We start from the raw sequence: 15,971 nt of genomic DNA, 5'->3' as shown, positions 1-15,971 counted from the left end.
CTTCTGAATTTTTCCCCCAACATTCAATTATTTCTATATATGGAAACATTAATAACCTCCTAGAAAAGCTTCAATTTGTTTAGCGTTCATCTTTTTTGTTTTTGTTATTTTTAAAGAAATTAAAAATATTTGGTCTTAGTCTTTATCACTAGAGTGCGACATTGGCAAGCTTTTCGTACAAACATGTTTAGTAATAGTTAAGGCACTAGATTCATAAATATGCAATTAATGTATTATAAAATCATTGTACAATTTCATGTGCATAACAGATACATTTTTAATCTCCATTTTGTTAGGAGTTAAGCTTGCTGTAAGGATTATCAAAATTCTGTCCACAAAACCACAAAAGTAAAAGCCAAACAATCAAATATAATTGTAGAATAATTAGTCATATGTTACATTGAACTTTGGAGAGACAAAGCTTAGTATCCTATACAAGCGTAACTTTCTGGAGATTCCAGATTACTTTTCAGACTACTGGCTGAGATTGATGGGAGCTGCAATTCCAATACATGAGGGAGTTTTAATTAGGTGCTGAAAACACAAACTGGGAAAATTTGGCTAAATAAATATAAGAGGCATTTTCTCCTTTCTTTGGTAAAAAAAATTAGAACAGAGAACAGGAGTGAGTGATTACTACATTTTGCTTGTCTAAATTATGGAAACCCAGTTCACATGTGTCATATTATAATTACTTGATATTTCATTTAATTACATATATGGGAAAATGGGGTTGTTGCAGTCTAACAGTTAAGATGCTGGGCTGTCAAGACCCAAGCACCACAGGATGGGATGAACTCCCATTACTTGCCCTAGCTCCTGCCAACCTAGCAGTTTGAAAGCATGCAAATATAATAGATAAATAGGTACCACTTTGGTGGGAAGGTAACATTATTCCATGTGCCTCAACATATAGTCTTGCTGGTCACATAACCATGAAAGTATCTCTGGACAATGCTGGTTTCCTTGGCTAAGACACGGAGAGGAGCACTGCCTCCTAGAGTCAAGCTATGACTGGGCAGGGGAAACCTTTACATTTACTTTTACCAAGGGAAGCATGAGTGAAGAATGTGGCAAAGCATGGAAGGGATCTATTCTCACCTGAATCCATTTGTCAGGAATTGCCATGGCCATCCGGTAATCAAATCCACATCCTCCTTCAATTATTGGACAACAAAGTGCTGGCATTCCAGACACATCCTGGAGGAATTATACAAAGTTAGTTGACAAGTAATGAAATATCATAAAATAAGAATATTTGGAACTGAAAATAAGGAGAGATCTCCACCAGAATAATTACTATTCACTCACAAATAATGAAAATATTTTCAATCTCACTCAATATTAAAGAATCACAATTCATTAATCTGCAACTCCTATGGCATAAATATTATGAAAGCAAGTTGTTTCCTATTCATATTTTTCTCATGCTGCAAAATGCTGTGAATATTAGCCACTACATATATGTACTTGAAATACATATAATGAAAAACAACAATTTGATGTCTATGCAGTGTGTATTAGTGCTAGCTAATAATTAATTGCATACTAGTATAAGATAATTAGATTTGAAAGGTCTAGGACAACTCCCCCTAGCCAACTCAACCCAGCATCTTGCCCCAGTTGATTCACCCCGGCAAAATTCACCCCGGAACAATTCAATGCAGGATAACTCAAGAAAGGGACAAATTAATTGCAGCAGGCCTTGTCTTGCTTTAGGTTTGAACCTTTTCAAGTTAGAAGTCCTTGAGGCTGGGGTGAGTTGCAATTCTAGTCTCTCTTTTGAGTTACCGCCACTGAATTGTCCCGTGGCGAGTTGGCTACAGCAAGTTGTTCCACAGTGAGTTGGCTGCAGTGAATTGGCCGGGGTGAGTTGACCACAGTGAGTAGTTCCATTCTGAATTTGGAATATTATCAATACTGTTACTTATCTTTTTTTCCCAATGTATAGGAAATTTGGATCAGATTGCTTTTGTTAAAAATATCCACAAAAGATTTAAAAAGTTATGAAAGTTATGATTCAAATCTTTATGGAACAGTATTATAACCAATCCTGCCCTAGACAATATGTGTTCATTTTCTCTAGCATTCACTCCACTATCATTGCATGTAAGATCAAATTCATGCTAGCCTCTTGTAATTTAGAATGATATCAATAGTTCTTCCCTCTCAATTTATTTCTGCCACAAGCAAGTGGATCAATTCCACATTTTGTACAGAGGCTCCCACCAGAAAAAAAATTGAAGTAATTTTCAGTTTAACTAGAATAAATTGAAGCAACATCTTGTTTAACAAAAAAAGTATATGAGAAAATGCAAAAAGATTATAAGGTAGGAATCCTGATCACCCTATTATGGCTCCCTGGATGATGGACTCATTTTGTTTGAAAAGAACCGCAAAATCAATAAAACAATTTTAAGTTTAATACATCCCATAGTTGCTTGATTTCATCACTTTTGTTTAAAATGCACTGTGATTACTTCTCCAGAACCAAGACCAGTATAAATATTAAAGAGTTAAAAATGCTAAAAATTAAGAGGTAAAAATGTATAAAGATTCCTAGAAGTACTTGTTTACTTGTAATAACAGCAATTCTAGCAATATCTTTTAAAAATAAATCTGGGAAATATATTTTTTCTAATTTATCAACAAAAATTAAACTTACCAAACAATTGTCATAATGAATTTGAAACAGGAGGAACTTTAGATCCCCATAAAGGTTGTAGTTACAAAGACAGATGCATAAAAATTCAGCTGCTTTGGCAGTATAGTGAGTTTCCAAAGTCATAAATACATTATAGAAAAGTCATGAGAAAGTTCATTGTTTAAAAGAATTATAATTCTAAAGATCTCTATGGAGAGACTCAGTCATCCAGGTTATGGTGGTCCCAAAGGTGCTTTTTCAAAAGGTAACTGGTAAAGGTAACTTTGTATTTCCTTGAAGACATTTCACTTCTTATCCAAGAAGCTTCTTCAGCATTGTCAGAAACTGAAAAGGCACCTTTGGGACAATTCTAATGATCATATTATAGTTAGGCTGCATCTTTGAAATACTTGTTGATAAATGTCTAAACTCAGTGGCATTTGTCTTGGGATACACATGCACAGGAATACACTTTAGAGCATATATTTAATTCTGCAACTAAAACCAGTAAAATGTTTAACAAATCTTTAACAAATCTTGCATCCTGCTTAAGGATTAATAAACTTAAATATAACTGTAACTGAATAATGATTCATTCATTCAAATAAATAAGTCAAAGTAATTGTGTTAATGTAATCTAAGATTTACCTCTGCTATAGTTATACATTCTGGATGCAAAGTATGTATCATGTAGTTTGCCATCATTAGGTAGGCCACTGCATCTTCATCAACATGCATACCAAAATATTCATTGTAATCTCCACTAAAGCCTTCACCTAATATGATAAATAACAACAGTGTCAAGTGCCAGAAGTGCAAGTTATAGATTTACTGTAGGTTTTTCAGTTGAAACTCCTAATTATTTGATTTGTGGTATGGTCACTAATATACAAATTAAACTTACTAATTCCATGATGGTGATATAGCATAGATGATACACCATCAAATCGAAACCCATCAAAGGCATACTCTTCTATCCACCATCTTAAATTGGAGAGAAGAAATCTCAGGACTTCCCAGCTGAAATATAAATAACATATCCCAAGTATTAATGTACAATATTAATCTACTCCTACTGTTTCTATAATTTTCTTTTTGGTGTTTAAAAATATTCACGCACACATGTCATAAAGTAAAGGTAAAGGTTCCCCCGCACACGTGTGCTAGTCGTTTCCGACTCTAGGGACCGGTGCTCATCTCCGTTTCAAAGCCGCAGAGCCAGCGCTTGTCCGAGGACGTCTCCGTGGTCACGTGGCCGGCATGACTAGACGCCAAAGGCGCACGGAACGCTGTTACCTTCCCACCGGAGTGGTCCCTATTTTTCTACTTGCGTTTTGACGTGCTTTCGAACTGCTAGGTTGGCAGAAGCTGGGACGAGTAACAGGCGCTCACTCTGTTACGCGGCACTCGGGATTCGACCCGCCAAACTGCCGACCTTCTGATCGACAAGCTCAGCGTCCTAACCCACTGAGCCACCGCGTCCCTACACATGTCATACCTTACTATAAATTACTGAACAACTGAACAAAGAAAAATCAACGTGTATGGATTTATTTCTCTCCAAACGACATCTTACATAGATCTTCCTTCAAAGATCTTTCTTCAGATACAGACCTTTTAGGATTAAATTAAAAGAAGTATGCAGATTTAAAATAGTAATCTGAGGATTTGAAATTTCTGAAGTTGCTATCACTACAATGATATACCAGAAAAACTATTTTACAAAGGATTGTGGATAACTTATTTCAAATATTTATTTCTCAAAATAATTCAGGAAATTACATGGATAAAGTCAGCAAATATATTTTCTAATGTTTGCTAAAAATATATATAATTCATAAATACATAGACATTTAATATACAAAATATATTGTATATTTTGACAAAATTAAGACAAATCAAGACAAAAAAGGACGATATTCTTGTGAATTGAACAGGTCTAAACTATGGAGAACATATTTTCCCCAAAGGTTGTATTAGAAATCTCTCATTTGTACAAATAGATAGATAGATAGATAGATAGATAGATAGATAGATAGATAGATAGATAGATAGATAGATAGATAGATAGATAGATAGATAGATAGATAGTCTTAAGATCAAACTTTATGACACCAAACCAAGTCCAGGAAGTACTATGCCATTTTAGTACCTGGCTTGATAAAGAAAATACAGAGTCCAAGAAAGATCTCTATGAAAATAAATCATATGTTGAAAAATAAAAAAATGAATCCTCTTCTAGAATGCATAAGAAAAGCCAGAACAATTAGTAATATTGTTATATTTTTTATTTCTTCCTTTTGATATGTGTTCATAACATAGTTCTTCTTTCCTTAAACGTAACAGTTCTTTTTATAAAACAGATCTGGAAATCATAATTGGTACATGGGTAGCAAAAGAACAGCAAACACATTATTTTAAACACATGGTTTTATGCTTGAACAAACTACTCAGACAGATTTCCCAGTAGGCAACAGTTAAAATTTCAGTTTTCTAATATTATACCATGAATATGAAAAATTGTATTTCTATAGGCAGACAGTTGTTGGACCCTATATTCAAAGTCTATATGGACAAATTTGTATGCATAATATAATGGATTCCAGAGATTCAGGTAATTAGGCAATACATTTTTTTTAAGATGCCACACAACAACTGTATCAGAAGTCTGAACATTTTCCCAAGGGCTCCAGCAGCATTTTTATCAATAGGAAATATGGTGACATTTGCAACTTAATATTAAAATATTGAGAAAAATGGTTTTAAATGCCAAGACATGCCTTACCTATTTTGTATTACAAAAATACTTGATATCGGGAGGATGAGCATAAATTTTCAAAAGAAGAGTAAATATAGTATTCTACCTGGGATGGGTGTAGAACACAGAACAGAGTTATGTTTATGAATTTGGAAGTGACTTGGAAACTAAAACAAGCCACATTTTTACAGGTGAAATAATGCATATAATATAAATCCTGACAAGTGATCTTATCTGCAAAATCTCCAACAAGAATTTGATAGAAGCTGCCTTTCCAACTCAAGACTACAGGTTCTTAAAATGGTACATAATCCAGGCTTCCACTAACAATTGCGAATGTATGTGTTTATTAGTGCAATAACTGAACCATTACCATGTTATTTACACTTGTGCAAAGTATAAGCTGGAAAGTAATTCTAACATCCCACGTTTTTTTATTATTCTTATGTATTGTTCCTTTTTCTTTTTTTTTGTTATTTCAAAAGCAATAAAATTACACACACATACACACACGCGTGTGCGCACACACACGCACGCACACACACACACAGAGATTGACTTAGCAGTCAAGCTACAGCAAATCTCTGCTGAACATATTGAAAACCAGATGGACTTGCCCATGTAATTGCCAGTAATCAAAGCTGACCTACAAGAAAAAACTAAATAAAATAAAACAATCCCTCAAAGAAACCAAACCATTTCAATCACAATCGAATTAAGAAAGAATGTATATATTTCTAATTTTATAATATAGAATGTTAAAGACAAGAAAGGAGATATAGCAGAGTTCTTTTGCCTCAGAAAGTGAATGTTGTAAAAAGGGTTGAAGAAAAAAAAAGCATAGAACAGAACAAGAAATGTGATATAGTTTAGCCTTCTGTACTAAGCAATGATCTTGTTGATGTTGATAGCATGAGCATTACTATATAGTTTAAACAATGAAGCCATGAAGGTCATTAGCCAATGTTATACTATGTACAACTCTTTTAGAGGATGTCCAACCTTTATAGGATTCAATTTAAAATACTCCTAATTTTGGCCAAATCCATTTTTACCAATCTTTGTGAGATGTTACACATCTGATGTCAACTGCTCATCTTCCAGCTAACTCAGATCATGATCATAGAGTTCTCCCACCAACACCATTTATATTTCCAGTTATTGATTTCCCTTATTTTATGTAATTATTATTCCCTTACTTGTTTTCTTTTATAAAAATAAAATTGATCAGATCACCTGAAGCTCTAGACTGCTGAAATTATGAGTATCTGGCTTTTCTTCACAATATCATTTGACTTTACATGCATCAATAGGAATTATCAGTGGGAATTTTAGAATAGAATAGAGCTGGAAGGAACCTTGGAAGTCTTCCTAGTCCAGCCCCCCGCTCAAGAAGAACATATACCATCTCAGACAAGTGACTGTTCAGTCTCTTCTTAAAAACCTCCAGTGATGGAGCACCCACGATTTCTAAAGGCAAACTGTTCCACTGGTTAATTGTCCTCACTTGTTGTCACATTGCTTATCCTTGGTCCTGGAAAAAGCATTTCATGAACCAAGTCTTCAGCTTGTATTTGTAACCTATTGGATATGCTTATAAGCTCAATCATAGGGCAATACGATCTACTGTATATACTATTCCTACTTTATTTGTCATGACCTTTCACTGAGAGAAATAGTGCATTAGAGTAACAATTTTTAAACCTTAATGGGCTAACTTATAGAATGTGTCCAAAATCTAAGACCCACGGCACCCAAGAAAATAAAATTTGGAGTTGTGACTTCTTCAGTGCTATTGGCTGTTGCTGGGTTGCTACTGCAGTCATTCTGTGACAATTTTGGTAACGGTTTTCAAAGCCCTACATGGCATGGGTCCGGAATACCTCGGGGATCACCTGCTGCCGGCGTCAACTTCCCTCCGCCCTCTGCGTTCCCACAGAGAGGGCCTCCTCAGGGTGCCACCGGTCAGAGAATGTCAGCTGGTGGCCCCCAGGGGGAGGCCCTTCTCTGTGGGCGCCCCGGCTTTATGGAATCAGCTGCCGGTTGAGCTCCGGATGGCACCTGACCTTCGCTCCTTCCGACGCGGTCTGAAGACCTATCTATTTGAACAAGCCGGCCTGGCCTGATGGGGGATGTGTTGGGGTTTTTATTGTGGATTTTTTATTACCATCTATTGTTTTAGCTCGGGCTCCTATTTCTTTTTTAATTTTTGTATTCTGTATTTTTATATGTGCCCTGTTCACCGCCCTGAGTCCTTCGGGAGAAGGGCGGTATACAAATATAATAAATACTAAATACTAATACTAAATTTCCCAGCCCTCATAATCCCTCACTCTTCCCCCATTCAGCAGCTGCCACTTACCTCCCTGGTGATCAAAGAAGGGAAGAAAGGAACAGGGAAGGAAGGAACCCTCCCCATGCACCCTTCAAGGCCCATGTCATATTCCCCATGCTTCCTTATCTGAGCTGCCTCCCATGCATCTTCCCCAATCTGCACGACTGCCAGCATATCTTTTGCAATTCTTGCAACACATATTACATACCACATGCATCACCCGATTCACACCAGTCTGGTATACCTTCCATAACCAGTGCAGGACCTCTTGTGCACCCCACACATGCTTCCTGATCTGTGCCACTGCTTGCATGTCTTTTCCAACCCATGTAGCCTCTCCTGCATACCCCCACATACCCTTTCCCACCCCATCTTTTTTGCCTGATGGGAAGGGCCTTGTCCCTCTATAACACACCTTGTGTACTCTCGAGCATTCCCAGGCACCATTCTGAATTCGTGCCCCATGTACTCTCCTTGAACCACACAGCACCTCTGGTACACTCCTGGATACCCTTCCTGACTTATGCCACTCGTACATGCACTCTCCCAAATACATAGGGGCATCTCTGCCATACATCCACACATTCTTCCATATCTATATGCCACCTCTGTAGCACATCTATATACCATTCTTGATCTGCACCCCCTCTAATGTCCCCTTCCACCCCCATCTAGCAGCAGCCGTTTACTTTGCAATTACAATTTGGCTTTCTCATTAGCCCAGTTTCTACCTGCAAACATCTCACAAGCAAATTAAATGAAATAGCAACCTGGTAGGAATTGGAGGGAAGGAAGAAGGGAGGAAGGGAGGGAGGGAGGAAGGGATTTCTTATTCTTACTGCCAACTTCCCACAAGGAAAATCAATAGGGAAACCTGCAGGAAATCTGAAGTCGCCCTCACTCCCACTGCTTTTTTTCCCACCCATGGATTTTTTGTAGGTTTAATAAGGAAATATCACTGAAATAATGATACAACCAAATAAAGGTTGTTTAGTGATCTCTAAAGTAGTGTTAACTTCATATTTACCATTTCTATCCCGACCTGCAATTTTGTATTTGGTTTGTATTTGAAATTCCTCTCTGATGATAAAATTAATACATGCTTGGATTTTCTTCCCTGCTTTCCTGTTTTTTACTTTAAAAAATGAACAAGTTAATGACTTTACCTTCTTTTTCTCTCACCACATTTTCAGCAAATAAAATAGCCTCCATTTTTTTGGATATACAATTCATAGTGGAGGAAGAAATGACTAGACAATTGCCATTTTTAGACATGTTTATCAACAGACGAGAAGATGGAAGCCTGGAAACCAAGTTGCATTGCAAGGCTACCAACACTCCATGCATTCTGAGCTTCAACAGTAACCACTCACTGTCACATGAAAAGAGTTGCATCAGAATGAGTGAGAACACACTGTAGTACCCAGCAAACAAAGGAACTGGAGAGCAGGTTCCACAAGATGATTGTACAATATGCAGGGGAGAGAAAGGAAGAAAAAAGGTACAAGACCAACTATATGGCACAAGATGTCATATTTTAAGAACACTTCAGAAGCAATATAACACAACTTCAGCATCGGCAAGTGGGCATCACCCACTGTCCAGAGGCTATCATGTAAGGACAATTCATGCACTACAAAGATTGTTTGGAACTTTGAATGTAAATTATCAGATTTCCTGCATGGATTGCCCCTATGACTATGTAGGACAAACAAAGATGAAGCTAACTACCAGATTGTGAGATTGTTAGTCAGGGAAATCCAAACTCATTGATAGCCTCACACTGCAATGAATAAGAACATGGATTCAAATTTTCAGCTACTATGATTGTTGGCCAAGCAGGGACAAAAAGAGCCAGATAAATGATTGAAGCCTGGGAAACAGGTGCCTTGCCAGTCAATAGGAGTGCTGATTTACCAACAGCCTACTAGGTACTTAGGAGTTAAGTGTGCAGTGGCACAAGGAAACAACAATATATGACTTCATAGCCAGCCATCAACAACCTAACTAACAACTAAAAGCTACACACATTCAGGCACAACTACAACATGTAGAACATCCCAGTTCACTTATTCTGGAGAGAAAGTCAAGTTCTCCGAGGATAGACTCCAGCATGAACTGGAAGCTTGGAAAGATAAACCTTTTGTCCCAATGATTGATTCAGATTGGATCCTGCAGCTTTATCCTGGGACATTTACCTTCATTCAAAAATTGGTCTAGATGGTTTTGCTAGATGTTTTTAAAAAAGAGTCTTTTCTTTTATGTATTTTGAGTGACCAGTTAATGAGTTTTAAAGTATACCAATAAAAATGTACGAAAACTAACAATTACTTTTAGTGTCCTTCATAAATATCCCAATATATAGCATAATTACCATCTCGTCCCCCCCCTAGCATAGTTTCATTTTAAAGATTTTGCACACAGCTGTGTTTGAATGTAGATAATAAAAGAAACAGAATTCTTCAAGGGAAATTATATGTTATTTGAAAATTTTCTAACTAAAGTGGCATCTGTGATTTAAAGTCTCCTATTATACCATACCAATTTAAACTTAAAAAGAGGGGGAAAAAGAATTCTACCCATCAAGAATGTTTATTATAAATTAAAGTTATTCTTCTGTAGCATCTCTTATTTGCATATATTATAAACCTTATGTTAAGGGTTTGGATATGAGGGAATATTGAAAATTTAATATGCTACATTTCCAGAAATACTGTTCTTTTTTATATAAACTCACAAATATATTATTATTACTGTTACTGATAATGATGGGATAAAAGTAATGTTACATTTTTTTAACTTCTTTTATATAAGTATATAATTTACACAACAGTAGAAATATGTATCTAAATTTGTTCAAAATATTACTTATCCAGCAAACCTGTCATCTTAAGGCTGAGTATAAGTGACTGGCTCAAAGGCACCCAGTTGGCTTCATGCCTAAAGTGCAACTAGAAATCATGGTCTCCAGTGCCTTAAACCACTACACTAAAGTGGCTTTATATTTACATACATAGATACACACACACACACACACACACACACAAACGTGTGTGTATTTATTTATTTACAAATGAAATAAACTTACAAATGAACGAAGAAAAATAGCAATGGTTTTCCACACCCAAAGATGAAAAATACTTACCTGCCTAGGCAATTGAAGCAGTAACTGAACAGATGGGAGGGGCGGGGGGGCAGTGTAAAAAAGAAAGAAAACTAACATGGAGAAAAATGGAATGGAATATCATGAAAGGCAACTAAAATAATAATAAAACATTTGTATTTATATTTGTTTGTCCAGGTTAGACATATAAAATTATATTTGATAGCTAATTCCAATAATTTTCCGTAAATATTATTCAATGATATAGATAAGGGGATTTTTTTTGGAAAAAAAGTTATTTATCATGAGCTCGGTTTGTCAAATTATCAGAGGATAATTTAATTACCAGAGGATACTTTAATTTTCACAATCAAACAAATATTCACCAGTGAATCAAATTGTCTAAATTGTTTGTCAATGCCTAGCTACTAAATTGTCTTGGATAAGTCATGCAGCATCTTTCACAAGCTCTTAATGTTGCTGCTCTTAAACAGCCATAATAATATGTTAATAATGGGATGAAAACAAATGACCTATAGGTTATGGGTATACAAATTAATTAGATGCAATGGCACTTATCACATTATTTATACTTACTTTGCATAGTCAAAAAGTCGGCTATCCCAAAGAACGTGTGTTCCTCTAGCACCAGAATGGAAAAATGCTGAATCTGTACCATCAAAATTGTTCAGGCCATCTTCAGAATTCTTTGATGCATGACTGTGCACAACATCTAATAGAACTGTGATTCCCATTGAGTGGGCAACATCAATCAGTTCCTTCAAGTCATCTGGAGGGCCGTATCGACTAAAATGCATAAATATTTAGAATTAATTCTTTACAACTTTTATTTTTTTTTAATTCAGCATGATTGCTACTATTACGATTCACTAGAACTGTAACTGTTATTTAATGACAGCACATTAGGGAGGCATAGAAGATATTTTATATATTTAAGCTTAAGAAAATCAAGTGATATAAAATGCACATCAATTATGTGATATAATCCTCGGCTAAACAAACAACAGTTTAACCTATACAGAGTATTAACTCAATAAAATTTACATTTTCTTTGTTTATATGCTGGTATACTGATTGACTCTCAGAGTGAAAAAAAGGTGAAAAATAACTCACTGGGAGGCCTTAAGCAAATCATTAGACACTTTCTGAAGTCATAGGAAAAAAGTAAGTTCAGTCTCTCTCATATGAATGCTGTGAAGAACATACGAGATACAGACTACAAGCACTTCACAAGTAAAAGTACCGAAGAAATAAAAAGAGTGAAATTTTAATTTGCATCACTTTTCAGTCATTTCAAAAGGAAATTATAACTTAGTTCACATTCAAACTGACTTTTAGAAGACTACATTTTTAGCAGCTTTAATTTCAGCAGCATATGCACTGTATGTTGAATATATCTAGAAATGGAATTGCAGTGATAAAAAAAGTTGGAAGAACAAGCTGTAGCTACAAAGATAGTTTGTTCTAATCTCAAATACAGTGTCTTGTGGTAGAACTCTTGATCATAAATGCAGAGTTGGCAGCAATTAGATTTCAGATAGCTTTGAATCTGCGATAATACTCAAGCAATTAGCAATGTAATTTTACCCAATTTTACCTGCTTTTACCTAATATGAAAGGCTTCCAACTTGAATATTTATTTTAAAACTCTTTAATATTTCTAAATCTAAAACAGATTTAGTTTACAACATTATTAGAATTAATTATAGTTATAAATTAATCTGTATTATACAGGATTTTTTTCCAAATTACAGTGGCTTTATTCAATCAATCTAAAACCAAATGTATTTTGTGCAGGTTCCCCCTATTTATCTTTCATTTCTGAAAACAACAAGACTTCTGACATAGTACAGAAACAAACTATTTCATATCTTTAAAGAAATTTATACGGATAATGAATTAAAAATAAAATCTATTGCTTTATTGTATATAATCTTGACCCTGGTCCCAACAAAGGAAACATAACAAAACAGATTAATAAAAATATTTATTTATTTAAAATAATTTATTCAATATACATGGCCTCAGACTGCCTCATTCCCAACTTTGAGGTTTTATTTGGACACTGCTGTCATCCACAGAGATTTTGAAATGTGGGAGTGGAGAATATACATTCTTTCAACTGAAATGGACAATTATTGAGGTATGGGATTGAAAAACTCAAGCCTTTAAAATATGTTCAGTTTACTACTACTTTCCTTGGCTTCTTTCTTGTGTACTGTAATATTTATTTATTAATCAAATGGCTTCATAAGAAAAAATTAAATCTGCAGAAGATGCCTTTTATTAAGCTTTTTGACACAAATGAATCAATATTGGACCATATTCCTATTATCTGTAATATGTAAGGGTGACAAATCATTGAAATATTGTTCCATTTGCACTACAAGTTCATTGGTGGCCACAACTGCTGAAGTTATAATCACAGTCTATCATATAATATACTTCCCTGATTAAGTTAGTCAGTTTTGTCTTTTTCATTGGTTTAAGTCCGTGGTGGCGAACCTATGGCACGTGTGCCACAGGTGGCATGCAGAGCCCTCTCTGTTGGCCTGCGCACTGTAGCCCCAGTCCTAGGCCTTCAGCTGGGTTTTATAAAACCTTTTAGCTTTAGGCCTCCACAAAAAAAAAAGATTCAATCAATTTCAACTTCTCGCGGGGAAAAAAGATCTCTCAAAGATGGAATTGATTGATTGAACTTTTTAGTCACACCCAGTCTGCCATGACCACCGCAGCCACGCCCAGCCAATGGGCCACGCCCACCTGGCACCCGATACATAAGTGGGTTTTGGGTTGCAGTTTGGGCACTCGATCTCTAAAAGGTTTGCCATCACTGGTTTAAGTCTTTCTGATAGATTCTTCTTATGAAGAGGAAAAAATAATAAAAATAATAAAGCGTACCTTGATGCTGCAAAAAAACTTGTGATCTGGTAACCAAAACTTGCATAGTAAGCATGTTCCATCACAGCCATCAACTGAATACAGTTATATCCTGTTTTTAGAAGAAAATTAGTGATTTCAACAATGCTTTTTAAAGAAAACAGTGGCCAATATTACAACTGAGTTTGGTCAAGATCATCTATGTTTATCAAGACATAAGTTAGAAATACATTAACAGGAAATCTAACAAATTAAGCTCAAAAGAACCATTTTTATTATCACAACTGGGAAAGTCAACACTTGAAGCAATCCTTTAAGTGTGTTGAAATATTGGTCTTTTACTAAGAAATATATAATATGCAAATATAATTGTAATTTGACTTTAGAACATTAAGTATCCCAATGTGCATGTTTTGAACTTAAACTGCACTTTTGATATTTACAGTGTTAATCATAAAAGTAACAGACTATACATATATTAAACTTTGTGCTTTTCTTAATGTTTCAAACATTTCCATTTCTAATTGACATTTTTTTCCTCCAAATTTATTTCCTCAAGGAATCTCTTTAAAAAACAAACATTAAAGAAGCAAAGGTTTGATCTGAAATTTATTGAAAGTTCAGAGCAGTAAAGAAAAATCTTTCTATTTCTCCCTTATACAACTCAAAATATTTTTCTATGACGTTAAGTAAATCTGAAGGAAAAAGTATAATTTAATGATGAAACCACACATATTTAAAACAAAACTCTTACTAAGGCAATGAAGCCAATGTATATAAAAGCAGATAAATGTCCCCCTTAGCAACCAAACAAGGATTATTGGCAAAGAATAAATTACAGGTCAAACTTGAAACTCTGTGGACATAACCATTTTATATTACTTATTGTATTAGCACTTAGTGTTAGCATTAAAATCTTTGATTAAAAGTATTTCACCTAGCCTTTAGTTTTATATGACTACCTATAATTATATTTATGGTGTGGTGTCATATTTATTTATCTCCTGTTATCAGAAGGATGGAGTAATTTTAAATTGCAATTTTAAAAGATTGTTCTGTGAAAAAAAACATTTTGAATCTGTATTGTTTTCTTTTAAAAAGCAATTGTCACAACTAACTGTAGCCATTAAATTACAGATTTTTTTCAATCAGTTATTGATGCTTCTAGTAGAATCATGCTAAATTTTAAATTGGTTTTTGGTCTTCCCCCTCCTCAAGAAACCAACATTGGACCTAACCTGTCTGGACAATTTTCATCCAGTTTCCCAGTTCCCTTCTACAGAAGATGGTGGAAAAAGTTAATGTGTTGCTGCTCCAGAGGTCCTGGATGAAACAGATTATCTGAACCCCTTTCAGTCTGGGTTCAGGCTGGGCTATGGCACAGAAATGGCATTGGTCACGCTTGTGAATGATCTCTGGCAAGAACGGAATGGGTAGTGCATACATCCTTGCTCTCCATGACCTCTCAGCAGTTTTCAATACCATGGAATCCTTTTCAGTTGGCAATGGGATTTGGGGCTGGGTGGCACAGAATTGCATTGGTTCAGCTTCTTTCTTCAAGACAAGTCCCAATTGGTGTTATCATGAAGTGAGAGGTCCAGACCATGGCCACTTCTCTGTGGGTTCAGTACTTTCTCCACTCCTTTTTTAACGTCTGTATGAAACAACTGGGTGAGATCATATGACATCATGGGATGGCATATCTTCAGTATGCTGTTGACATACAGCTTTATAGCTCCATCCCTGGTGGTCCAAGTGATGCTGTGGCTGCTCTTTCTCAATGTCTAGAGGTTGTAGGGATCTGGATGGGTAAACAAAAGGCTTCAGCTGAGCCCTGGTAAGACAAAGTGGCTATGAGTGTGGTTATTTATCATTAGTTCTGGACGGGGTTGCACTATTTCACAGACCTTATGTGCAACCTCAGGGTTTTCCTGAACCCGAGTCTCCTGCTTGAAGAATAGATGACATTTATGGTTAGAAGAGCCTTTACATAACTTTATGTTGTGCCAGTTGAGTCCTTACCTAGATCATGAGGCCCTGCATATGGTCACTGCTGCCTTGGTCATTTTTCAGTTGGTTTACTGTAACATGCTTGACATGCAGAATGCAGCAGTGCACACAGTTATGGGAGCCCTAGGTGGCACATATAACACAATTGTTGTGCAAGCTGCATTAGTTACCAGTTGCTTTCAAGTCCAATTCAAGGTATTGGTTATTACCTTTAAAGCCT

The 15,971-nt window shown here is 35.6% G+C and overlaps 1 protein-coding gene across 2 annotated transcripts in view; it reads right to left on the bottom strand.

The window, feature by feature from the left end:
* Positions 1-15,971, bottom strand: part of GBE1 (1,4-alpha-glucan branching enzyme 1) — a 134,630-nt gene that overhangs the window by 57,531 nt on the left and 61,128 nt on the right. For both annotated transcript variants that reach the window (XM_081327310.1, XM_081327311.1), the window contains exons 6-10: positions 13,763-13,853; positions 11,438-11,647; positions 3,549-3,664; positions 3,293-3,420; positions 1,102-1,200 (exon numbers count right to left, since the gene is read on the bottom strand). In XM_081327310.1, coding sequence (XP_081183436.1) covers positions 1,102-1,200; positions 3,293-3,420; positions 3,549-3,664; positions 11,438-11,647; positions 13,763-13,853 — 644 coding nt within the window. The remainder of the gene's footprint in view (positions 1-1,101; positions 1,201-3,292; positions 3,421-3,548; positions 3,665-11,437; positions 11,648-13,762; positions 13,854-15,971) is intronic.

This window comes from Vipera berus (genome assembly GCF_964194415.1).
Source record: "Vipera berus genome assembly, chromosome: 4".
In the NCBI taxonomy this organism is placed as follows: Eukaryota; Metazoa; Chordata; class Lepidosauria; order Squamata; family Viperidae; genus Vipera; species Vipera berus.
Note: the sequence above shows the minus strand (reverse complement) of the source record. Positions and strands in the feature narration are given on the sequence as shown.